Source organism: Salmo salar, chromosome ssa28 (assembly GCF_905237065.1).
Source record: "Salmo salar chromosome ssa28, Ssal_v3.1, whole genome shotgun sequence".
Lineage (NCBI taxonomy): Eukaryota > Metazoa > Chordata > Actinopteri > Salmoniformes > Salmonidae > Salmo > Salmo salar.
Window position 1 is genome coordinate 26,958,259 of NC_059469.1, and position 27,444 is coordinate 26,985,702.

At 40.8% G+C, this 27,444-nt stretch overlaps 1 protein-coding gene across 3 annotated transcripts in view; it reads left to right on the top strand.

Annotated features, from left to right (window-relative positions):
- Nucleotides 1-27,444, top strand: part of LOC106589783 (KH domain-containing, RNA-binding, signal transduction-associated protein 2) — a 127,649-nt gene that overhangs the window by 41,113 nt on the left and 59,092 nt on the right. For all 3 annotated transcript variants that reach the window (XR_001324906.2, XM_045710326.1, XM_014180115.2), the window contains exon 3: nucleotides 17,178-17,294. Coding sequence is in view for 2 of the 3 variants with exons in the window: in XM_045710326.1 (XP_045566282.1) it covers nucleotides 17,178-17,294 (117 nt within the window). In the remaining variant the exon portion in view is untranslated. The remainder of the gene's footprint in view (nucleotides 1-17,177; nucleotides 17,295-27,444) is intronic.

The following is a 27,444-nucleotide window of genomic DNA, read 5'->3' on the forward strand; positions in this document are numbered from 1 at the left end:
TGGCGCGCGAGTTCATGTTGGGTACCCTCGTTCCAATACGTTATAAAAGAGTATGCATTCGTCCACCTTGAATATTATTCATGTTCTGGTTAAAAAAGGCCCTAATGATTTATGCTATACAACGTTTGACATGTTTGAACGAACGTAAATATATTTTTTCCCCTCGTTCATGACGAGAAGTCCGGCTGGCTTAGATCATGTGCTAACAAGACGGAGATTTTTGGACATAAATGATGAGCTTTTTTGAACAAAACTACATTCGTTATGGACCTGTGATACCTGGAAGTGACATCTGATGAAGAGAATCAAAGGTAATGGATTATTTACATAGTATTTCCCCAACATGACGTCTAGTCTGTATCGCAACGCGTATTTTTCTGGGCGCAGTGCTCAGATTATTGCAAAGTGTGATTTCCCAGTAAGGTTATTTTTAAATCTGGCAAGTTGATTGCGTTCAAGAGATGTAAATCTATAATTCTTTAAATGACAATATAATATTTTACCAATGTTTTCTAATTTTAATTATTTAATTTGTGGTGCTGACTTGACTGCCGGTTATTGGAGGGAAACGATTTCCTCAACATCAATGCCATAGTAAAACGCTGTTTTTGGATATAAATATGAACTTGATAGAACTAAAAATGCATGCATTGTCTAACATAATGTCCTAGGAGTGTCATCTGATGGAGATTGTAAAAGGTTAGTGCATCATTTTAGCTGGTTTTATGGTTTTGGTGACCCTGTCTTTGAATTGACAAAACATTACACACAACTCTTGTAAATGTACTGTCCTAACATACTCTAAATTTATGCTTTCGCCGTAAAACCTTTTTGAAATCGTAAAACGTGGTTAGATTAAGGAGATGTTTATCTTTCAAAGGGTGTAAAATAGTTGTATGTTTGAAAAATTTGAATTTTGACATTTATTTGGATTCAAATTTGCCGCTCTTGAAATGCACCTGCTGTTGATAGAGTGCACCACGGGTGGGACGCTTGCGTCCCACCTAGCCCATAGAGGTTAAACATGCAGCTGCAGCTTGATGTCTTTCTGGTCTGCTATTTTAGTTTCTTACCCATCATTTATACAGTTTGCAGGAAAGGGACGGACACGCTCTCTGACCTCACTCGGGGGCATGGCTTGTCAGTTGTACAAAGTAATGTAAAACAATTATCTCTTATAGTTTCTCAAATCACATTCATCTCTTAACAAAAACACTTTCATAATTGTTCATGTTACATGCACCATGCATAGTATGGAAACTTCGTACATGTAGTGGGTATACTTTCCAAGTTACAGTATTTCCTTTATAACATTGTTAATGACATCACAAAATAACAAACAAAATGGCACTAATGTTCAATAGATGGCCTCTGACCATTCCCCATATTTTAGGTTGTAAATATTGTTCCAGTAGTTGCTTTTGAACGTGTTAGAGTTTCAGCAGGAAAAAGGTCTGTTGAGACAAAGCACATTCCTTTGGTGAATTTGGAGAGAGAGACCTGCATCTTCTCCCCTTGATTTACAACAAGACGTGAGTTGTTAATCCCCCCTAGTTCTCCCCCCCTGATTGAAGTTATTCATTTCAAACCTGATCTGACCTAATTGAATTCTCATGGACAGTCATGACACATGATAAACAAAAACCCTATCTTCTTGCCCTTGAAGTTTTCCCAGTCATGTGTTTTTGGCTTTTAAATTGCCTTTAAAGTGGCTACATCCATTTTTGGACATAAATTAATTATGATTCTTGAAGACTACAGTACAACTGCTTCACTGCTTAGTTCAATGGTTGTACCCCATGAGAACTCAAAATGTAAACTTGTTTTAATCCAATGTTTGTAAACAATTTAAATGTAAACACTGTATATCCTCAAAACCTGGTTAGAACTCGGCTGGCCATGCTTTCCACCTGGCTACCCCTACTGCAGTCAACAGCACTGCACCCCCCACAGCTACTCGCCCAAGCTTTCCCTATTTCTCCTTCTCCCAAATCCATTCAGCTGATGTTCTGAAAGAGCTGCAAAATCTGGACCCCCTACAAATCAGCCGGTCTAGACAATCTGGACCCTTTCTTTCTAAAATTATCTGCCAAAATTATTGCAACCCCTATTACTAGCCTGTTCAACCCCTCTTTCGTGTCGTCTGAGATTCCCATAGATTGGAAAGCAGCTGCTGTCATCCCCCTATTCAAAGGAGGGGACACTCTTGACCCTAATTGCTATAGACCTATATTCATCCTACCCTGTCTTTCTAAGGTCTTCGAAAGCCAAGTCAACAAACAGATTACCGACCATTTCGAATCCCACCGCACCTTCTCCGCTCTACAATCTGGTTTCAGAGCTGGTCATGGGTGCACCTCAGCCACGCTCAAGGTCCTGAACGATATCGTAACCGCCATCGATAAGAAACAATACTGTGCTGCCGTTTTCATTGACCTGGCCAAGGCTTTCGACTCTGTCAATCACCACATCCTCATCGGCAGGTTCAATAGCCTTGGTTTCTCTAATGATTGCATCGCCTGGTTCACCAACTACTTCTCTGATGGAGTTTGGTGTGTCAAATCGGAGGGCCTGTTGTCCGGACCTCTGGCAGTCTCTGTGGGGGTGCCACAGGGTTCAATTCTTGGGCCAACTCTTTTCTCTGTATACATCAATGATGTCGCTCTTGCTGCTGGTGAGTCTCTGATCCACCTCTACGCAGACGACACCATTCTGTGTGCTTCTGGCCCTTCTTTGGACACTGTGTTAACAACCCTCCAGACGAGCTTCAATGCCATACAACTCTCATTCCATGGCCTCCAACTGCTCCTAAATACAAGTAAAACTAAATGCATGCTCTTCAACCGATCGCTGCCTGCACCTGCCCGCCTGTCCTGCATCGCTGCTCTGGACGGTTCTGACTTGGAGTGTGTGGACAACTACAAATACCTAGGTGTCTGGTTGGACTGTGGGCTCTCCTTCCAGACTCACATCAAACATCTCCAATCCAGAGTTAAATCAAGAGTTGGCTTCCTATTTCGCAACAAAGCATCCTTCGCTCATGCTGCCAAACATGCCCTCTTAAAACCTCTTACATCTAGACGTTCCGCTAGCAGAACACCTGCTCCAATATCCAATGATAGGCGTGGCGCGAATTACAAATTCCTCAAAAATCCAAAAACTTCAATTTTTCAAACATATGACTATTTTACACCATTTTAAAGACAAGACTCTCCTTTATCTAACCACACTGTCCGATTTCAAAAAGGCTTTACAGCGAAAGCAAAACATTAGATTATGTCAGCAGAGTACCCAGCCAGAAATAATCAGACACCCATTTTTCAAGCTAGCATATAATGTCACAAAAAACAAAACCACAGCTAAATGCAGCACTAACCTTTGATGATCTTCATCAGATGACACGCCTAGGACATTATGTTATACAATACATGCATGTTTTGTTCAATCAAGTTCATATTTATATCAAAAACCAGCTTTTTACATTAGCATGTGACGTTCAGAACTAGCATTACCACCGAAAACTTCCGGTGAATTTACTAAATTACTCACGATAAACGTTCACAAAAAACATAACAATTATTTTAAGAATTATAGATACAGAACTCCTTTATGCAATCGAGGTGTCCGATTTTAAAATAGCTTTTCGGTGAAAGCACATTTTGCAATATTCTGAGTAGATAGCTCGCCATCACAGGCTAGCTATTTTGACACCCACCAAGTTTGACCCTCACCAAACTCAGATTTACTATAAGAAAAATTGGATTACCTTTGCTGTTCTTCGTCAGAATGCACTCCCGGGACTTCTACTTCAATAAGAAATGTTGGTTTGGTTCCAAATAATCCATAGTTATATCCAAATAGCGGCGTTTTGTTGTGCGTTCAAGACACTATCCGAAGGGTGACGAAGGGTTACGCGCCTGACGCGTTTCGTGACAAAAAAAATCTAAATATTCCATTAGCGTACTTCGAAGCATGTCAACCGCTGTTTAACCTCTATGGGCTAGGTGGGACGCTAGCGTGCCACCCGTGGTGCACTCCATCAACAGCAGGTGCATTTCAAGAGCGGCAAATTTGAATCCAAATAAATGTCAAAATTCAAATTTTTCAAACATACAACTATTTTACACCCTTTGAAAGATAAACATCTCCTTAATCTAACCACGTTTTACGATTTCAAAAAGGTTTTACGGTGAAAGCATAAATTTAGAGTATGTTAGGACAGTACATTTACAAGAGTTGTGTGTAATGTTTTGTCAATTCAAAGACAGGGTCACCAAAACCATAAAACCAGCTAAAATGATGCACTAACCTTTTACAATCTCCATCAGATGACACTCCTAGGACATTATGTTAGACAATGCATGCATTTTTAGTTCTATCAAGTTCATATTTATATCCAAAAACAGCGTTTTACTATGGCATTGATGTTGAGGAAATCGTTTCCCTCCAATAACCGGCAGTCAAGTCAGCACCACAAATTAAATAATTAAAATTAGAAAACATTGGTAAAATATTATATTGTCATTTAAAGAATTATAGATTTACATCTCTTGAACGCAATCAACTTGCCAGATTTAAAAATAACCTTACTGGGAAATCACACTTTGCAATAATCTGAGCACTGCGCCCAGAAAAATACGCGTTGCGATACAGACTAGACGTCATGTTGGGGAAATACTATGTAAATAATCCATTACCTTTGATTCTCTTCATCAGATGTCACTTCCAGGTATCACAGGTCCATAACGAATGTAGTTTTGTTCAAAAAAGCTCATCATTTATGTCCAAAAATCTCCGTCTTGTTAGCACATGATCTAAGCCAGCCGGACTTCTCGTCATGAACGAGGGGAAAAAATATATTTACGTTCGTTCAAACATGTCAAACGTTGTATAGCATAAATCATTAGGGCCTTTTTTAACCAGAACATGAATAATATTCAAGGTGGACGAATGCATACTCTTTTATAACGTATTGGAACGAGGGTACCCAACATGAACTCGCGCGCCAGGTGTCTAATGGGACATCATCGTTCCATGGCTCTTGTTCGGTCAGATCTCCCTCCAGAAGACTCAAAACACTTTGTAAAGGCTGGTGACATCTAGTGGAAGCAATAGGAAGTGCCAAAATATTCCTCAGCCCCTGTGTTTTTCAATGGGATAGGTTTAAAGGTAATACAACACATCAGGTATCCACTTCCTGTCAGAAAATGTCTCAGGGTTTTGCCTGCCAAATGAGTTCTGTTATACTCACAGACACCATTCAAACAGTTTTAGAAACTTTAGAGTGTTTTCTATCCATATATAATAAGTATATGCATATTCTAGTTACTGGGTAGGATTAGTAACCAGATTAAATCGGGTACATTTTTTTTATCCAGACGTGCAAATGCTGCCCCCTAGCCCTAACAGGTTAAAATCAATTTTTATGCAATTTTTCTCGTAAAAAAGCGATAATATTCCGACCGGGAAACCCTGTTTTTGTTCAAAGACGAAAGAATAAAAACATGGTGTCGCCTCGTGCACGCGCCTCGGTCTCATCGTTCTCAGATCGACCACTATCTAAATGCGCTACTGTTTTTCAGCCTGGGCCTGCTGCATTTTGCCGCCTTCTGAGAGCCTATGGGAGCCGTAGGAAGTGTCACGTTACAGCAGAGATCCTCAGTTTTCAATAAAGAGAATGTAGAAGGCCAAGAAATGGTCAGAGAGGGCACTTCCTGTAGGGAATCTTCTCAGGTTTTGGCCTGCCAAATGAGTTCTGTTATACTCACAGACACCATTCAAACAGTTTTAGAAACTTTGGAGTGTTTTCTATCCAAAGCTAATAATTATATGCATATTCTAGTTTCTGGGCAGGAGTAATAATCAGATTAAATCGGGTACGTTTTTTATCCGGCCGTGAAAATACTGCCCTCTATCCATAACAGGTTAAAACTGACCATCCTACCGATCCTCGACTTTGGCGATGTCATTTGCAGAATAGCCTCCAATACCCTACTCAACAAACTGGATGCAGTCTATCACAGTGCCATCCATTTTGTCACCAAAGCCCCATGTGCTGCCCACCACTGCGACCTGTGCGCTCTCGTTGGCTGGCCTTCGCTTCATGGTCGTCGCCAAACCCACTGGCTCCAGGTCATCTACAAGACCCTGCTAGGTAAAGTCCCCCCTTATCTCCGCTCACTGGTCACCATAGCAGCACCCACCTGTAGCACGCGCTCCAGCAGGTATATCTCTCTGGTCACCCCCAAAGCCAATTCCTCCTTTGGCCGTCTCTCTTTCCAGTTCTCTGCTGCCAATGACTGGAATGAATTACAAAAATCTCTGAAACTGGAAACACTTATCTCCCTCACTAGCTTTAAGCACCAGCTGTCAGAGCAGCTCACAGATCACTGCGCCTGTACATAGCTCATCTAGAATTTAGCCCAAACAACTACCTCTTCCCCTACTGTATTTATTTATTTTATTTATTTTATTTTGTTCCTTTGCACCCCATTATCTCTATTTCTACTTTGCATTTTCTTCTACTACAAATCCACCATTCCGGTGTTTTACTTGCTATATTGTATTTACTTTGCCACCATGGACCTTTTTTGCCTTTACCTCCCTTATCTCACCTCATTTGCTCACATTGTACATAGACTTATTTTTCTACTGTATTATTGACTGTATATTTGTTTTACTCCATGTGTAACTCTGTGTTGTTGTATGTTGTCGAACTGCTTTGCTTTATCTTGGCCAGGTCGCAATTGTAAATGAGAACTTGTTCTCAACTTGCCTACCTGGTTAAATAAAGGTGAAATAAAAAAATTAAAAAAATTAAAAAACTATACATTTGATATCATGGATGGTTAGTCCATGCATCCATATCCCTGTCTATGTATTTAAGAGTGTTTACATTTCTCCAGGCATATCCCTCAGCCTTATACCAAAACAGAGGCAGGGTGACCGCTTTGGCATTTTTTTCAATTAAGGATTCTAGCTTTAAAATACATAAACCTGCAATATAAACAAATGTGGTAAAACTGTAACATATATATTATCTCAAAATTGCATTACCTGTGTGCCCTGATAAGCAAAACCCCAGCTTCTTGCCCTTAAAGTATTCCGAGTCATTTGTTTGGCTTAAAGAGCCTTTGAGGTTTTTTCCAAAGGAAAAGTCTCCCTCCAGGTACACATGCAATGACATTTGGTCCTGTGAGCCTCACCCATTCAGGCTTATCAGTCTTCAGTTCTTGTGACCTTTACATAGCGGTGTATCTGCGCTTTGCACATAGAATAATCCCATTGTATTGCCAAAGAAATCCATTGTCCCAAAGGAGGACCGACCTTGTTGAAAGGTGTTAAACATAGATAAGGCCCTGAACAGGACCTTACAACACATTGTAGGAAAAGTTAAGTGGATGTAAGATGGTATCTTCGGTTTTGCTTCGGAGACCTGCTGAGACAGACCTGTTGGTTACTTTGTTGTACACAAAGCTGTTTATGAGAGAGTATACAAAAGTGTGATACTATGTTTTTGCTTGCTGCAGTGAGGCTTCAGGCATAAATTGTTTTCCTCTGAGAGCAAAGCAGAGGTCTTGAGTGTTTGCTTCTTCCTCCTAGCTTGTAGTTAGCTCAGTTGAACATCTGCCTCCGGCAGAAAACTTGTACGCCCCCAAACATTCTGATCTAAGGAGAAGGGTTGCACTGCAGAGTGTAATCTTTTGACACTGCATAGGATGAATCATTAGTAAGAGCCAGGCAGTTCTTTCTGGATACTAACAGCTTGTCAAAGAACTAGGGCTGCAAAGCTACTGGTAATTTACCAAAGTTTTTCAAATAAAATCTATGGCAATCCATTGTAACTTTGGTCATTTATACTTGAATAACTTATTTTTTTATTCATATATAGTGTTAATTTATTATATCTGTCTCCATATTGTTCAATGGTGTATAGTAGCTAGACCATATGGGTCAAGAGAAAATAGCCTAATTCATCAAAAAAGCATCTAATCAACAATGGCATTATGTTCAATTAACTGACTTTTGTCACAACTGCCACCAGTTTGACCACAAAATATTGACAGCCAGTACATATTGACATAGTAAAATAAATACAAGTTTGTAAAAAAATATATAAAAGGATATTTCATGCTGAAAGTGTAATGAACACAAGGGGAGACAGAAAGCTGGTTTCAAGCGCAGGGCGCAGAAGGTGTTTATTGCGAAGGACCACAGGTGGAGGCAGGTAGCTGGGTCCAGGGGCAGGGAGAAGGTCATACCCAGGGGGTCCAAAAGGGCAACAGTGGTGTGAGCTGGAAAGTGGGCCGGAAAGTGAGCTGCGTTCAGGGGATCTACATGTTTGAGGGTGTGAGTTGGAAGCAGACGTTACAGAAACCCTCATATTTAACAGCAATGGTATTCAGTAAGTTGATGGTTTGTATTTAGGATAATGTTTTAGAGCTTTGTCATTCAAATTTTTTTTAAATAAAATGTATCTTATTCTATTATTTCTTATATTTTACATGTGATAAGGCCATACAGTGAGCCAGAGATCATTACAGAGACCTGTGATAATCTGAAGTACCCAAAAGGGCCACTAGATGTCTTGTGATAGATTACATAAAATCCTTGAAAGATACCAAAATTCTGGTAGTTTACTGGTAAACTTTGAAGGTTTCCAGTAATATACCCTCCTTTGCAACCCTACAAAGAACTAGTAAATATACGCAAATGTTGAGATAGAACAAGTTATAGACACACATTTCATCATCGTGTTTTTTATTTCTCCTTCAGAAAACTGTGTGACTGACTGCTGATCTTAGAGAGCGTAAGACTGTCACGCTTGACTCTGTTTCACGGTCCAGATTAATTTAGTCCAGTCAGACTGGGAGGCAGCAGCATTCACTGTGGGGTTGTTGAGTCTCATCTGTAGGGATAATGGCTTTAATAACCTGTCAGCTATTCTCCTTCACAGGAAGCAGTCCTAATGTCCTGTTTGTTTACACAATATCTGTGCTGCTGGCCCCCTGTGCCAGGGCTCCACGACTATATCTGTGCTGCTGGCCCCCTGTACCAAGGGTGTCTATATCTGTGCTGCTGGCCCCCTGTACCAAGGGTGTCTATATCTGTGCTGCTGGCCCCTGTGCCAGGGCTCCATGTCTATATCTGTGCTGCTGGCCCCCTGTACCAAGGGTGTCTATATCTGTGCTGCTGGCCCCCTGTGCCAGGGCTCCATGTCTATATCTGTGCTGCTGGCCCTCTGTACCAAGGGTGTCTATATCTGTGCTGCTGGCCCCCTGTGCCAGGGCTCCATGTCTATATCTGTGCTGCTGGCCCCCTGTACCAAGGGTGTCTATATCTGTGCTGCTGGCCCCCTGTGCCAGGGCTCCACGACTATATCTGTGCTGCTGGCCCCCTGTACCAAGGCTCCATGTGTATGTCTGTGCTGCTGGCTCCCAGTACCAAGGCTCCATGTCTATATCTGTGCTGCTGGCTCCCTGTACCAAGGCTCCATGTCTATATCTGTGCTGCTGGCCCCCTGTATGTTAATGCAACAGATTCATCACAAACTTGTTCCTGCTGTGGCTGTGTCTTTACATCCCTGTTTCATTGGGGAACAATGTGAGAAAACGCAGCATCCCCTGAATGTTAAACCACACAAACACACACACACATAATTTTTTACCATATTTTTTCGAAGTTCAGGATGAAAAGTCATTGAATCTCATTGATTTTTATGATTATTACTTGCACTAAGCATTATTTGAGGCATTTCCATTTGTCTTTTTTTAGTTCTGTTGATAGAATGTAGCCTTCAACTTTCCTTTCAAAATTAATTCCAAGTATAGATATCAAATATAGTATTGCCAGAACCCTTACAATAGCATTACGCTGTCAGTAACATTTCTCCAAACAAATACAGTACATTTCATCCATTCCCCAAACCCAAGACATTTCTTCCTGGAGGCTCATTAGCCTTGCAGCCTCAGCTATCTCTTCCTGGACTCCACTTAGCAGAGTGCTTCTCTCTCTCTCTCTCTCTCTCTCTCTCTCTCTCTCTCTCTCTCTCTCTCTCTCTCTCTCTCTCTCTCTCTCTCAATTCAAAGGGCTTTATTGGCATCGGAAACATATGTTTACATTGACAATGCAAGTGACATAGATAATAAATCAAAACGGAAGAAACAATTAAAAATGAACAGTAAACATTACACTCACAAAGGTTTTTAAGGAATAGAGACATTTCAAATGTCATATTATGGCTATGTACGGTCTTGTAACAATGTGCAAAGTCTCTCTCTCTCTCTCTCTCTCTCTCTCTCTCTCTCTCTCTCTCTCTCTCTCTCTCTTGCCAGTGTCTAAGCTCTGTGGAACTAATGCCGCTGTCCACTGACGCCCAGTCATCCCTCAGCCATTAAAGTGCAGGCGGGGAGACAGACCTCCGCCTCAGGCTATAATCCCCCTATCAGAACAGAACTGGGTTTACCCAATAGCACAGCTGGCTAAACAAGCAGGGACTTTCTGACTGTCTCAGACCATCTGCAGATCTCATTTGGCCTCACAAAACTGGAGTGGGGGGCTAGGGTGCAGTGCACAAACACACCCCTGAAATCCATCAAAGAGGAACTCCTTTTTTGAGGTGTAATCCTACATTAGGATTACACCTCCAATTGTCTGCTGGTATGCTGTGTGAAATTATGTTGTTTATGTGTATTGTAGCCTAAGTGTGTTGTAGTCTGACTCTCCTCTTTGCTCTCCAACTGAGCGTAATGACAGTTTTAGCTGTCTTTAAGGAGCGTAATGACAGTTTTAACTGTCTTTAAAAAACATCCTTCAGCTGAGCGTAATGACAGTTTTAACTGTCTTTAAAAAAACATCCTTCAACCAAGCGTAAAGACAGTTTTAGCTGTCTTTAAAAGAGCCTCCTCCAAGGACAGTACTCTCTAATGTTACTCTAATGTTGCCTTGATCTGTCAAGTGTTTCATAGGGTTTCCATTTTTTATTGTTGTTTCTTAAAGATGGAATTTGCAGTAGGGGGAAACCACCCACCGTTATTATTGTTTTTGTTGCCGAGCTGAGGAACGCCACGAAAGCATGGTAAAAAAATTGCAGTACATATTGTGCTTTTCTATTGCGCATGCAATGATGTCAGAGGGGAAAAAACTGTGTTCGTTGTTTACAGTAATGTTTTTCTTATTGTAATATCGCAAACGGATTAAAATAGTACTCCTTTTCAACTCATTTAACACATGGTTTACTTAACAAAAGGTACATCTCAATAGGTGGTTCAGGTAAGTCATGACATGGCAGTGGGGGGTGGGCCTTTCCTATTTTGTTCTCTATTGCTCCTCTATTGTTCTTCAGGCAAAGGGGAAGGCCGGTGACATCACAGATTCCCATCAGACCAACTCCTTGAATGCCCCACTCGAATAAGTTTGCAGTTGTGTCTAAAAAACTATAGTTTGATCAAAACATATTTTTGAGGGGCCTTTAGTGTGTGTACTTTACTGTATTTATACTTGTGATATTGCTTTTCAAACAGTAAAAGTTCAAAAATCGCTGGAGGACAATTCCAGCTTCAAGAAGAGGCCTAGTTCAAACCTTTGCTCTTGAATAGGCAAAGAGGATTCGGAATATCAATGACTCCTTCGTAACATTACCATCAGCATTGCAGTGAATTCACTGTTCAACAATACAGTAAGATTAACCACTATATTGTTGTAATATGAGGTAAACAGCTCTTTTGCTAAAGGATAATGCCATTTTAAACATCAACCAATTCACAGGCGAGATGCCGCAACATGTTAAGTAAAAAAATGGGGGGGGAAATTGTTGACAGGCGTCTTCTGCTCTAAACAATTTGTAGTCTACACAGAAAGCATAATTTGCATTAATCCAGCTGTAAACATGGGCAATGAACAACAACATGGAACAGCTATTCAGAGAGCAGCAAATGCACTAAAGGCAAGGACAGCAATTTACTGCAGTGGGCTAAACCAGAGTGATTCTTGGTAGTGTTAAACAAATCTACTTTGAAACAAAAATATACACCTCACACATTGTTAAATTACACTGTAAATGCATCACAGAAGAGTGAAATATAACAAAACTGTTTGACATAGAAACACTGGAATTTCTGCGTAAAAATAAAATAAAACCTTTATTAATTACGAAATTATGAAAAACATTAATACCATTCCACCCATTAGACCACTAGGCCATTTGACTGCAGGATAGAGAATAACGCATTTCAACTAGTCCAAGTGTGAAGCGCTGAAGTCGGAAGACAAATGTGCTGTGCGAGAGGCTCAATAGATTACAGCCATGTAAACTTCCTTTGTGAGCTGCATGACAAGACAGTCATTTGCAGCTGTTTCCGCTCAGTGTGACATTCAGTGGGAAGGTTGCCACAGTGTTTATTGAGGACGTTTCACCTTTTGTTTTATTGAAATCTCAGGGCTTGTCTCTAAGGAGATGTGCTATATCTAGTAGTGATTGTCTCGGTTATGTCACTGTGATTCTTTTCTTCATATTTCAAGTGTGTTTAAAGGCCACGTCAGTGACTTCTCACAAAGAACATCTGTTGATGTGAGAGCATACATCTCAATCCAGGATCTATGGGCAATTTTAAACTTGCGACATGACACTTGAAATATTCACATTTGTGTTAGATGAAGAGCATGCAGACATTATACTGGTTAAATTACAAAACTAAATGTAAGTGGTGTATTAGCAAGGAGACATAGGATTGTCAATCAAAACATTTTGGATGAATGAAGATGAAGATGAGGGGGGTTCTCGAATAGGCACCAATGCGATAGCAGCTGGGTCTGGTTTGCTTGGTTCATTGACCGTATATGAACCAGAAAAAATGAGGGACTGGGATGTCTCGCTTCCTCTTCAGTCTGTGGTTTAACAATTTTTTTAGTAAATGGATTCTAATAGATTTGAAAGAAAATCGGCCTGATTCGAGTTGAGTGGTCAAACTGGTTTGCAGCGTACCATCTGTAAAAACATTTAGAAGAACAAAAATGTCACCCACTTAAAAAAAAAAAACATATGCCCTCGGAGCAAGGGAGCAGTTCTCTGTCACAGAGACTCATGTGTAAAAAGTCATTTACTCACACATCCACAGGTACTCAGATTCACAGGAGCATGACTGACCTGAGCTGTACACTCTTAGAAATAAAGGTGCTATCTAGAACCTAAAAGGGTTCTTTGGATGTCCCTATAGGAGAACCCTTTGTTCCTTGTAGAACTGTTTTGCGTTCCATATGGAACCCTTACCACAGAGGGTTCCACTTGGAACCAAAAAAGGTTCTACCGGGGACTAAAAAGGGCTATCCTATGGGGACAGCCGAGGAACCTCTTTGGAACCCTTTTTTCAGAGAGTGTAGATGCAACACATCCTCATTGCCTAGTCAACATTACCCCTACCCACATGTACATACTCTATTACCTCAACGACCTCAACTACCTCAACTACCTCCTGCACGTTGACTCGGTTCCGGGACTCCTTGTATATAGCCTCTTTATTGTTTTGATTGTGTTACAATTTCCTTTTTATTTAGCAAATATTCGTCTTACTTTTTTAACGCTGCATTGTTGGAAATGGGCTCATAAATAAGCATCTAACCACTATGCTACCTGGGGTGGCAAGTAGCATAGTGGTTAGAGCGTTGGATTAGTAACCAAAAGATTGCAAGATCAAATCCCCGACCTGACAAGGTAAAAATCTGTTGTTCTGCCCCTGAACAAGGCAGTTAACCCACTGTTCCTAGGCTGTCATTGAAAATAAGAATTTGTTCTTAACTGACTTGCCTAGTTAAATAAACATTTAACTGTAAAGTCTAAACCTGTTGTCTCTAGTTGAAATATCCCAAAAAGGCCACCATAATTTGTGACGAATGGCCACCAAGCCCTTAATAAAAACTAAGTCTGAAATTGATTTGATTTGATTTTCCCTTACAAAACCCCTACAAAAATGTCCACCTACAATTATAATCCACATAATAATTAATGTCCTGTTGCTGCAAGATTATTATCTTGCTGTAGCAAACCGTCTCAAATTAAGATTCTACATCTGTATGTTGTCTCATGTCTGTCTGTAGGTTGATTCTGGCAGGTCTGTCTGTAGGTTGATTCTGCTGCTACTATTGGATAGAGCGCACTCAGCGCAGCTGTTTCTCCGTGCATGACCATTCCCCCTAGGCGTTACCATCCTGTGCTAGTGGGCAAGTGGGCATGACTGAGCATGATTGAAATCAAAACCCAACCCTCAAATATCCAATTATTTGGGAACGTCATAGTTTTCCCTAAATCTCGCAAATCTCTGTTTTGGAAGATACTGACTTTATGCCCCAAATTATTCTATTTACACTTTGTAGTAAATTCTGGCACTAGAATCAATGTTTCTGACTAAAATCGATGCCACATAGGCCATTTTCAACCAGATAAAAGTTCTTTTTTGGTTCAGCTCCTCTTTAAAGGAGCTCAGTCCAACTGCTGTGTCCCTATTACTTGGTATTTATCATTTTGATCACAGAATTTGAAGACAGGATTTGAAGACAGGATTTGAAGACAGGATTTGAACACAGGATTTTAACACAGGATTTGAACACAGGATTTGAACACAGGATTTGTAACGAGTCAGTACTAGAAAGTGGACATAATACTTGTTTTTGTTAACCTGCATCAACAAACCTCACATCCTATGTGCATAAAATCATAGTCATACTCTTGATATAAACACAATCTTCCCATAATTTTTTTTCATTTGTGCCTGCGTAATTTCCACAAGTAAAAAAAAAAAATCCCCATACAAATTTGCAGCTTTAGCAACACACCCAGTTTCAAACATCCTCAGCCTTATCGGTGTTGGGGCTGCAGGGGGTGGCTTGCATCATTTCAAACCTCATTTAACACTGAACCATGCCCCCTTCTAAAGCCGAAATTGCCCACCACGGAGCCTAAGAGTGGCTCCAGACATTCATTAGCGTAATGAGAACAGGCCACTGTTCTGCTGCCGCCCAGTGAGCTACTTCTCACTGTAGCCGTGGCGACCATCTGCTCCAGGGCTCCCAGCCAGCTGTAGGATATTCCAGTCAAAGCAGCCACAGAGAAGACAGAATACCCACCAGGGTGCTCAACTCAATCACCTTAGAAAGAAGAGATGGATGGAGGTAGAGTGGTGCTCTGTTGGCGATGTATGTTGGACTCTTCCGAACCGTATCCTTTTGCTTTTCATGCGGTCCTTCATGATGTCAGAGATAAGATAAGCTGAGTACGCAATCATGTGCCACTCCGGTATCCGTCAGTTTGCCGCTGCAATACAGAAAACAGCTGACCATGGCTCCTGGTGGCTGAATAGGCTATAGAGCCTCAGTGGAGGGGGAGGGGGACATCCTGTAGTGTTATGAATAGGTTATAGTAATTTGTGAGGCCAGGGCAGGAGATGTCTAGATGTGTAGTTGACCAACTGTTCAGCTCTGGAGGAGGTTGAGTTATCAGCTGGTCACAACAAACATTTGAAGGTCAAGTCATTCATTTGAAAATGTTGGCGGAGTGGTCGAGAAATGAGAACAACGGGAGAGACCTCAACAGGATTTTTGGGGATGGCAGTTGTAAATCTAAATGACTTAATAATCCATGGGGTGTTTCAAATTGGTGTTCTGATTGTGGTTTTATTGAATGAATAGTCCGAGAATAATTACTTTTCCATTAGCAAATGACTCAACTAAATTACTTACATTATGATGTTGAGGGTCACCATTGTGGTCACTGCCAATCTCCAACAGTGACAAAGAAAAAAGGCAGTAACAGTAATATCCTGAGGGCTAGTTTTTTGTCCAACAGCAAGTCTACAGTCTGTGAGATGAGTTCTGTTAGCCTGTGCCTGAAGGCAGGCGTTTGATAGTTCCTCATCTGGATAGTGATTCCTTGATTTCCCACTGGGAAGAAAATCATTATTTCACACTTTCCTGGCTCTGACCTCTGGATCATTCCCAGGAATTTTATTGGCTGGTGCACGTGTTTTATTTCCTCTCCGTACAACATTGATGACCCTGAGCAATAATAAGACATGACTGACTAAGCCTCAGTGGTTTAACTAAGGGATGGAGCTGATAACTGTCTGTGTCTGAAATATTCCCTATATTTCATATATAGTGCACTACCCTATGGACCCTGGTCAAAACTAGTGCACTATAAAGGGAATGGGGGGGCATTTGGGACACAAAGGCTGTTATGTTCTACCTCAGATGAGATTAAGACCCATTCACATGGGTATTGTGCAGCACACATGGCTGAACATGGTTGAATTGTTGCAGTTTTTTCCATGTGTTTTTTTGTTTTATTCAGCAATTGTTAAAACTTCTTCGGGATCGGTGTCCCTTCCACAGGACGGTTGAGCTAACATAGGCTAATGCGATTAGCATGAGGTTGTAAGTAACAAGAACATTTCCCAGGACATAGACATATCTGATATTGTCAGGAAGCTTAAATTCTTGTTAATCTAACTGCACTGTCCAATTTACAGTAGCTATTACAGTGAAAGAATACCATGCTATTGTTTGAGGAGAGTGCACAATTTTGAACATGAAAAGTTATTAATAAACAAATGTGGCACATTTGGGCAGTCTTGATACAAAATTTGGACAGCAATGCAATGGTTCATTGGATCAGTCTAAACGTTTGCACATACACTGCTGCCATCTAGTGGCCAAAATCTAAATTGCACCTGGGTTGGAATAATACACTATGGCCTTTCTCTTGCATTTCAAACATGATGGTACAAAAACAATACAAAAGAACAGTTGGATTTTTCTTTGTATTATCTTTTACCAGATCTATTGTGTTATATTCTGCTACATTCCTTTCACATTTCCATAAACTTCAAAGTGTTTCCTTTCAAATGGTACCAAGAATATGCATATCCTTGCATCAGGGCCTGAGCTACAGGCAGTTAGATTTGGGTATGTCATTTTAGGAGAAAATTGAAAAAAGGGGCGGATCCTCAAGAGGTTCTTTTTAAAAAGGTTGATTGTTAGCCAACTGTAATCTATATTTTCCTCTAATCTTTTTTTCCCTTGCAGAATGTAACCTAATTTCCATTTACTTCAGTATATAATAGGTATATAATTGAAAACTGTCAAGGAAGCTGTTTTAGAAACATTGCTTTTCCTCTCCTCTGTTGCAGTTTAATTTTGTTGGGAAGCTGTTGGGTCCACGGGGCAATTCCATGAAAAGATTACAAGAAGAAACAGGAGCAAAGATGTCCATCCTCGGAAAAGGCTCCATGAGGGACAAAGGAAAGGTATGATGACAACACCTCCTTTGAATGTAGTCACTGACTGTCTGTATGTTTTCACCTTCAATTAAATACCTACTGTATGATGTAGAAAACCTTTTTTGGTTTGTTTTTACCTTTATTTTGACAGGGAGTCATGTTCAGACCAATGTCTCTTTTTCAACTAAGCCATGCAGAATACAAAAATACAGGCATCAAGTACACATATGAAATGCAATCAACAAATAGGAAATACAAAGAAAAAAGAAAAGAAAAACAAAACACAATCATATAAAACAAACATATTCCAAACATGTATTACATTTCTGCTATTTACTCATGGTCAAAAAGGGTAAGAACGAACATCTTTGGCCTCCCGAGTGGCGCAGTGGTCTAGAGATTCTGGTTCGAGTCCAGGCTCTGTCACAGCCGGCCGTGATCGGGAGACCCATGGGGCGGTGCACAATTGGCCCAGTGTCATCCAGGTTAGGAGAGGGTTTGGCCGGCAGGGATGTCCTTGCCCATAGTTCTCTAGTGACTCCTGTGGCGGGCCAGGCGCATTCACACTGACATGGTCGCCAGTCGTACGGTGTTTCCTCCAACACATTGGTGTGGCTGGCTTCCGGGTTAAGCGGGCATTGTGTCAAGAAGCAGTGCGGCTTGGTTGGGTTGTGTTTCGGAGGACGCAGGGCTCTCGACCTTCGCCTCTCCTGAGGCCGTACGGGAGGTGCAGCGATGAGACAAGACTGTAACTACCAATTGGAAATCACAAAAATTGGGGAGTAAAAGGGGGGTAAAAAAACATCTTTAGAATTTTCTGAATGAGGCTCAATGACATTCGTTACATACAGTATATCCCGGTATTTTGTGAAATGCTAGCCAAATGCTAGCCTGTTTCAGTGAAAAGTCAACCTTAAATGCATTCAAATACAAAAAGATGAAAGTAACTGTGCCACAGTATGTCTGTATGTTAACGCTACTATAGCCAATAAATGTAATAGGGCTTTACGTATAGAGAGCATTTTGCTTCCCAGCCAGGCTATTCATTCTCACTGACTCGTGGTCCCCTGAAACCAGCCTTATCTGAGGATCAACACCGGCCTAGAGAACAAAGTCAAAGGTCTGGGTGGTCCAAGTAGCTCACTCAGGACATTACTGGGGCTTCAGTAGGTCCAAGTGTACTGCTGCTGTATAATGTTACACAGCTATTGTTAGACCTGGACACATGAATACACACATCTATAGAGGATGATAAAAGACCTGCTGAACTGTACAACCTCAGTGATGGAAAAGGAGAACTATGTTCTCTAACACCCTCCACAGTAGACACTTTAATTCTGGTAGCTGTCAGAGTTATTGAGCAAAAACTTCTTTCTACTGAGTATTGACCTCTAAATGTTTTATGTTTAGTGAATGTTGGCCCCTTATATACTAGCATTTGGTATTTAGAGAATGTATAATAGTCAAAGCATTTTATGAGAGGTTGCCTTCATTTAGATTGTCCGTTATTTGAGACATACTGTACAAGCACGTCATTGAGTTATCTCCTGTATTTGTTACATTTCACATTTTCTTACGTCTTGTGTAGACGACCATCTGTATCACCATGGATATGCACACAGCAAACATGCCTATAAAACAATACACCTGTTGTTACTATTTTCAGTGGTGAAAAATTGACATTGTAGCAAGGAAATTATGATGCCTTTGAGTAAACATGTTTTGCTCTTTTTGGAACTAAATCAAATGTCCCTTCTTTATGAGCACAACATTGCAATAACCTTGCAGACACGTTTACAATTGACTTTATATGAAGTGAGCGTGAATAGAAAGTCTGAGGGAAGGAGGTGAATTGGATTGCGAAAAGCTCACATCTGATATGCTCATATTGCAATGTAAACACCCTTGCAACATATTTTTTTTCACCTCAACTCCAACAATAGGATCATGTATGAATACCCTGATGATTATCTTGGACTTGATCCATCGTTTTGACCACAATCGAAATTGACAGCCTTGATCTGCATTTTTCTGGTGGTTTTTCCATGGCAGGGCTCAGGAAAGCTTGCCATGCAGTAGTACACCCTAAAATGTCAACATACACAATGTTTACTGTTCTTGAGACTTGATTTGAACACTGATTTATGTATTCAAAGGAGATGCTGCTTCTTGCCTTAATACTAAACAGTCTGACATCTCTCCGACTCAAGTCTGCAGTGATGCATGCGAAGAGTAGATTGTGAAAGATAACATCAAGGCATTACATCTCCACACTCATCAGTCCCTGTGTATAAACATGTTGGTTTTGCTTGGTTGTAAGATCATTTCAGCTCCACAACAGAACTTCACAGACATTTTTATTTCATATCTAATTTGATTATTGAGGCTGCACTTGCATATTTTTGCATATATTACCCAGAACAGATCCAGTATCAATTGGTATGTCTCCAGATCAGTTTATTTTGAAAACTTCATACCGTGTGTACAACAGAGGTGTACTGATTCTCAAGGTGAATATTTGAGCATGCATATATTTGCACAAATAATTATCTTGGGGAATTTCAGACAATCCAACTGACCCTTGTTTGAGTCATGTAATACAAACTAATTTGATTTCAACAGAGACCACTGTGTTGTTATGTCTGAGGAATATGCCGACTGACTGAGTAAGTATTTTCAAATGGATACAGAAAACTTGAAAATATCAGCTACAATAGTTTTCTTGAATATGTTTCACAACTGTTTCAGGCAAAGTAAATCCAATAGTGAACCAATAGAATCATGAGGGCCCTATTTTGATTGAGTCAATATAAATGGTTCATTCTATAAACCAGGGTACCTGTGAGGATTTTCAACTTGTTACAGCTGTTGATAAGTCATTGATAATAATCTTGCAATATTTTTCACGTCATTACATTAAGATATAAGGGGGGATCATAGCTTTATTCAATAAAATTCACGAGTAGATTTAAAACATACAGTGCATTTGGAAACTATTCAGACACCTTTACGTTTTCCACATTTTGTTACTTTACAGCCTTATTCTAAAATTGATAGAATTTGATTTTTTTCCCTTTGTCAATCTACACACAATACCCCATAATGATAAAGCAAAAATAGGAACATTTTGCAAATGTATAAAAAATAAAAAACTTAAATATGACAAATTATTCAGACCCTTTACTCAGTGCTTTGTTGAAGCACTTTTGGCAGTGATTAGAGCCTTGAGTGTAATCCACAAGCTTGTATTTGGGGAGTTTCTCCCATTCTGCTCTGCAGATCCTATCAAGCTCTGATGTTGGATGGGGAGCGTCGCTGCAAAGCTATTTTCAGGTCTCTCCAGAGATGTTCGATTGGGTTCAAGTCCGGGCTCTGGCTGGGCCACTCAAGGACATTCAGAGACTTGTCCCGAAGCCACTCCTGCATTGTCTTGGCTGTGTTCTTACGGTCATTGTCCTGTTGGAAGGTGAATTTTCACTCCAGTCTGAGGTTCTGAGCGCTCTGGAGCAGGTTTTCATCAAGGATCTCTCTGTACTTTGCTCCGTTCATCTTTCCCTCGATCCTGACCAGTCTCCCAGTCCCTGCCGTTGAAAAACATCCCCACAGCATGATGCTGCCACCACCATGCTTCACCGTAGGGATAGTGCCAAGTGTCCTCCAGACGTGACGCTTTGAATTCAGGCCAAACAGTTCAATCTTGGTTTCATCAGACCAGAGAATCTTGTTTCTCATGGTCTGAGAGTCCATTAGGTGCATTTTGGCAAACTCCAAGCGGTCTGTCATGTGCCTTTTACTGAGGAGTGACTTCCATCTGGCCACTTTACCATAACGCCCTGATTGATTGAGTGCTGCAGAGATGGTTGTCCTTCTGGAAGGTTCTCCCATCTCAACAGAGGAACTCTGAAGCTCTGTCAGAGTGACCATTGGGTTCTTGGTCACCTCCCTGACCGAGGCCCTTCCCCCCTGATTGTTCAGTTTGTCCGGGCAGCCAGCTGTAGGAAGAGTCTTTGTGGTTCCAAACTTCTTCCATTTAACCCTTGTGTGGTGTTCATGTTTTTGTTATTCACCCAATGTTCGCGGGTCTGATGGACCCACAATATTTTTGTGTTTTTAAAGCAATACAGCCATAACAATTTAATTAAAACGACTTAATACTTAGATGTTGACTTCAATTACAAGCAACATAGACAGCATACATGGTTAATATTTGCCATTTACCTCTGCTAGATCACATTTATCAATAAAAGCACAATTCGTTATTGTTAAATAAAATCTGATTTTTGTAACAAAAATGTATTAGAACCAAGACATGGGTGGAATACATCATGTTAATCTTGAACAAATATAAATGAATCAATGTTTTCATCAGTATTGAAGTTTATTGCTTTGAACTGAACCAATTGGAAGGACAAATTTTACATACACTATTTTATGGAAATTACAAACCACATGAGGGACAGAGTTTTACTGTGTGTTTGATGCAAATGTATTTCTTACACTTGATGCATGTGTATTGTGTCTTCCTGTCCTTCTTTGGTCCACATGCATCACAGCGCTTCTTGTTGCTAACGGCTGCAATCTAGAATGATGATAACACTTAATTCAGGAATTTTAACTAACATCTCACTCACTCACATATACAGCAGGCCAAGGTAGGAGAGTCAGACACACACACATGCAACAACATCCCTCACACTTACTTCCGGTATTGGAGTTGTTGGTTCTGTGGGTCGGGCGGATGGGGCACCAGCATCCTCCTCCTAAATCCTCCTCACGATGGCTGCAGAAGCTGGGGTCCTTGGGTATGTTGCCAACTCTGGATTAGAGGTCTTACCAATGCCTTGCCCAGCTCCTTGAGGAAGAGCCGTCTCGTCTGTAACTTTCCTCTGTTCCAATCTGGGTTCTACGCCGTTCTGAAGACAAATTCATTGTACGCCGAGATGTCCAAGATGTTGAAGAATATCACAAGTGGCCAGTGTAGGGTTCTTCTTTTGCAGCTGTAGCCAGTCACCAGCTTGTCTAAATTGTCCACCCCTCCCTTTGTGGCATTGTAATCCATTATGATTTCTGTTTTTTGATGTTCCTGGCCACAGATTCTCCCATCCCTATGCTGCGTACTCACGAGTACCACATTTTTGCCTTTCTTTGGCACGTAGGACACTAGGGACGTGTCAGCCGTGAACACAAACTTAGAGGAATTGATAGGCCCGTGTATTCAACAGCTGAGCTGGGAGCTCTGGCTTGTTTTTTCGTACTGTTCCTACTATTCCAGAGACATTGTTGCATGGAAAAGTTCTCTGCCAGTTTCTGCATCCCGAAGAGATTCTGTGGATTCCCCATTGGATCTGAAAACACCAGTAAGGATAAGAACCCCAAAGTGAGTTTGGTCCATCTCCTTACATCTCTCTCGAAAAATACACCTTCCCTCCAAATTAGTGCAGTCCAGAATGATGTTCTGGATGGTGTCTGGGATGAACAGTTCAAAAGAAGACTTCATGTCCTGCACATGACCAACCGCCATCCGCGTCGGCCCTGATTGCATCCTTATCACATTGGCAGCCATGTGCGATGGCTCATTCCTTGGGCAAGAAGACCACTCAATTTCACAATTTTTGACATCCATATTTCTCTTCCTGCATGCTGCTGATGAGCTGGTTGCTGACGGGCTGGTCCTGGGGCTGGTTGCTGATGGGCTAGTCCTGGGGCTGGATGAGGGTTCATCTCATCCTCTTCTTCCAACTCACTGTCATACTCCGAAATTGACAGAGACATGATCCTCATTTTTGGAAAATTCTTCATCTTTACAAAATGGAAGACCCTCCTTACACACTAGCTTCTCTCTCTGCAAAAATTATTTTGAATGCCCTCAAAGCAGAGATTATTTTTGCCATACTGATTGATTGTGGTAAGGAGCCACATATGCAAAGCTATTTATTTGTTTTGTCCCTCCACCAATTTGCACCTGGCTGGGCTAGAGTGTGGGAAAATAGATACTTTTTTACAATGTATCGAAATAATGTACCGAAACAATGTATTGTAATAACATTGTGCAGGTTCCCGCACTACAAAGGGTAAAGAGTGCGAGAAAAGTGGGAGACCGGCAGACAGGCCGGGAGACAGGTTATTGGTGCTATGTTGTAACAGCAGGCCCAGGGAGGAGGAAGACAGAGTGAAGGCACATAGCAAACCTTTTTGTTTACTTTTTACTTTTTTTCACCAACACACACACTTTTCCACACTTTTATTACTGCCGGGTCCAGTGGACCTGAACACCATATATGTAAAATAAATGTGTAGGGGTGTTCTTCACAGAAAATGAGCCAAGTCCAATGAGTCTCAGGTTGAACAAAATAATTAATTATTTCATTTTCATTTTAGTAAACATTGAAAATGGGTCCCACAGACCCAAACACCACACAAGGGTTAAGAATGATGGAGGCCACTGTGTTCTTGGGGACCTTCAATGCTGCAGAAATGTTTTGGTACCCTTCCCCAGATCTGTGCCTCGACACAATCTTGTCTTGGAGCTCTACGGACAATTTCTTCGACCTCATGGCTTGGTTTTTACTCTGAAATGCACTGTCAACTGTGGGACCTTATATAGACAGGTGTGTGCCTTTCCAAATCATGTCCAATCAATTGAATTGACCACAGGTGGACTCCAATCAAGTTGTAGAAACATCTCAAGGATGATCAATGGAAACAGGATGCACCTGAGCTCAATTTCGAGTCTCATAGCAAAAGGTCTGAGTACTTATGTAAATAAGGTATTTATTTTGTATTTTTAATAAATTTGCTAAAATAAAATAAAATAAAAAAATGTTTTTGCTCAGTTATTATGGGGTATTGTGTGTAGATTGATGAGGGAAAAAATATATTTTTATCCATTTAGAATACGGCTGTAACGTAACAAAATGTGGAAAAAGTCAAGGGATCTGAATACCTTCCGAATGCACTGTATGTTTAATCCTTTCTCATGGTGGTTGTCTTGACGGATCCAAAATCACATGACATAGAGCATTACTTTTCTGTCCTTGCATTTATGGCGGTGTAAGTTGTCATTATATCATATACTAATAATTAATCAGTTAAATTAGACATTGAACTTGAACCTTGTAGAGATCTCAGAAAGGTTGTGTAACTACATAACATTTCAAACCATTTTCATGGGCACACAAATCCAAAATAATGTATGCATTGCAAAATTGAGTGCTTCTAACCAAAAGAGTCACCTTACCTTGATACTTAAAACTTAATTTGATACTGTCATTAATGTGGTTTTTCAATAATTATGCATAACACATGTTGGATGCACATTTGGTGTCCAGCTGATTAGTTACGCCCTGATATTTTCACACTTCATCATATGATCCAGGAAGGAATTCTCAGAATGACAGTCAAGTGGTGAACAGCTGTTGTGATAGGATACAACAACAGCCCAAGTGCTGGAAAAAAATGTGTTTATGAGGCATGTCCAGAATATTTTGGAGTCTCATTAGTTATGCTGGTGAAGACAGTTGTGCCTGGTAGTGGTGCCCGGGTCAGCTTTTTGTTCACCCACACCTGCCTGCAATGTCTAGTAAACAATCCTAATAATCCATCCGCAATCGCCAGACTATACAGTGCATTCGGGAAAGCATTCAGACCCCTTCACTTTTTCCACATTTTCTTACGTAACAACCTTATTCTAAAATGAATTTTTAAAAGAAACTCATCAATCTACATACAATACCCCATAGTGGCAAAGCGAAAACATTTAGAAATGTTGTCAAATTTATAAAACAGAAATAAAACAGAAATACCTTATTTACATACGTTTTCTGACCCTTTCCTATGAGACTCGAATTTGAGCTCAGGTGCATACTGTTTCCATTGATCATCCTTGAGTTGTTTCTACAACTTGATTGGAGTCCACCTGTGGTCAATTCAATTGATTGGACATGATTTGGAAAGGCACACACCTGTCTATGTAAGGTTGACAGTGCAGTTGACAGAGCATGTCAGAGCAAAAACCAAGTCATGAGGTCAACATTGAAGGCCCCCAAGAACACAGTGACCTCCATCATTCTTAAATGGAAGAAGTTTGGAACCACCAAGACTCTTCCTAGAGCTGTCCGTCCGGCCAAACTGAGCAATCGGGGGAGAAGGGCCTTGTTCAGGGAGGTGACCAAGAACCCGCTGGTCCCTCTGACAGAACTCCAGAGTTCCTCTGTGGAGATGGGAGAACCTTCCAGAAGGACAACCATCTCTGCGGCACTCCACCAATCAGGGCTTTATGGTAGAGTGGCCAGACGGAAGCCACTCCTCAGTAAAAGGCACATGACAGCCCACTTTAAATTTGTCAAAAGGCACCTAATGGACTCTCAGACCATGAGAAGCAAGATTCTCTGGTCTGATGAAACCAAGATTGAATTCTTTGGCCTTAATTCCAAGTGTCACGTCTGGAGGAAACCTGGCACCATCCCTACTGTGAAGCATGGTTGTGGCAGCATCGTGCTGTGGGGATGTTTTTCAGCAGCAGGGACTGGGAGACTGGTCAGGATCTAGGGAAAGATGAACGGAGCAAAGTACAGAGAGATCCTTGGTGAAAACCTGCTCAAGGAGCTCAGACTAGGACGACCCTAAGCACACAGACAAGACAAACTAGGAGTGGCTTCGGGACAAGTCTCTGAATGTCCTTGAGTTGCCCAGCCAGAGCCCGGACTTGCATCCAATCGAACATCTCTGGAGAGACCTGAAAATATCTGTGCAGCTACCCTCCCCATCCAACCTGACAGAGCTTGGGAGGATCTGCAGAGAAGAATAGATGTGACTCCCCAAATACAGGTGTGCCAAGCTCATAGGGTCATACACAAAAAATTCAAAAAATAATTTTTTGCTTTGTCATTATGGGGTATTGTGTGTAGATTTATGAGGGGAAAAAAGCAACTTCATCAATTTTAGAATAAGGCTGTAACGTAACAAAATGTGTACAAATTTAAGGGGTCAGAATACTTTCCGGATGCTCTGTATGTGGTTAAGTAAAAATCTGATGCGCGCACCCAACCCTAACCCGATAATATAGAAAATGTGCTATAGACTACAGTCAAAGATAGAAAATGTGCTATAGACTACGGTCAAAGATAGAAAATGTGCTATAGACTACAGTCAAAGATAGAAAATGTGCTATAGACTACGGTCAAAGATAGAAAATGTGCTATAGACTACGGTCAAAGATAGAAAATGTGCTATAGACTACGGTCAAAGATAGGAAATGTGCTATAGACTACGGTCAAAGATAGAAAATGTGCTATAGACTACGGTCAAAGATAGAAAATGTGCTATAGACTACGGTCAAAGATAGAAAACGTGCTATAGACTACGGTCAAAGATAGAAAATGTGCTATAGACTACAGTCAAAGATAGGAAATGTGCTATAGACTACAGTCAAAGATAGGAAATGTGCTATAGACTACGGTCAAAGATAGAACATGTGCTATAGACTACGGTCAAAGATAGAACATGTGCTATAGACTACGGTCAAAGATAGAAAACGTGCTATAGACTACGGTCAAAGATAGAAAATGTGCTATAGACTACAGTCAAAGATAGGAAATGTGCTATAGACTACGGTCAAAGATAGAAAATGTGCTATAGACTACGGTCAAAGATAGGAAATGTGCTATAGACTACGGTCAAAGATAGAAAATGTGCTATAGACTATAGTCAAAGATAGGAAATGTGCTATAGACTACAGTCAAAGATAGGAAATGTGCTATAGACTACGGTCAACGATAGGAAATGTGCTATAGACTACGGTCAAAGATAGAACATGTGCTATAGACTACGGTCAAAGATAGAACATGCGCTATAGACTACGGTCAAAGATAGAAAATGTGCTATAGACTACAGTCAAAGATAGAACATGCGCTATAGACTACTGTCAAAGACAGCAGAACAATTTTTTGACGGGGTGCAGGATTTGTTTTGCCTGATTTGGATATGTTTCTGCTTATAATTTCCAACATTTTGATAGGCTATTTGTTAGTCAACTTGTCTATAATTAGATAGATGTAGCTTCTCTTCTGTCATCTGTTGCCCTAGAAGATTAAATAAACCCTTCCTCAACAGAATAAATCATGTAATAGATTGATAGAATGAATGAATGCTTCAATCTAGTTGACATCTGTAAAGTTTC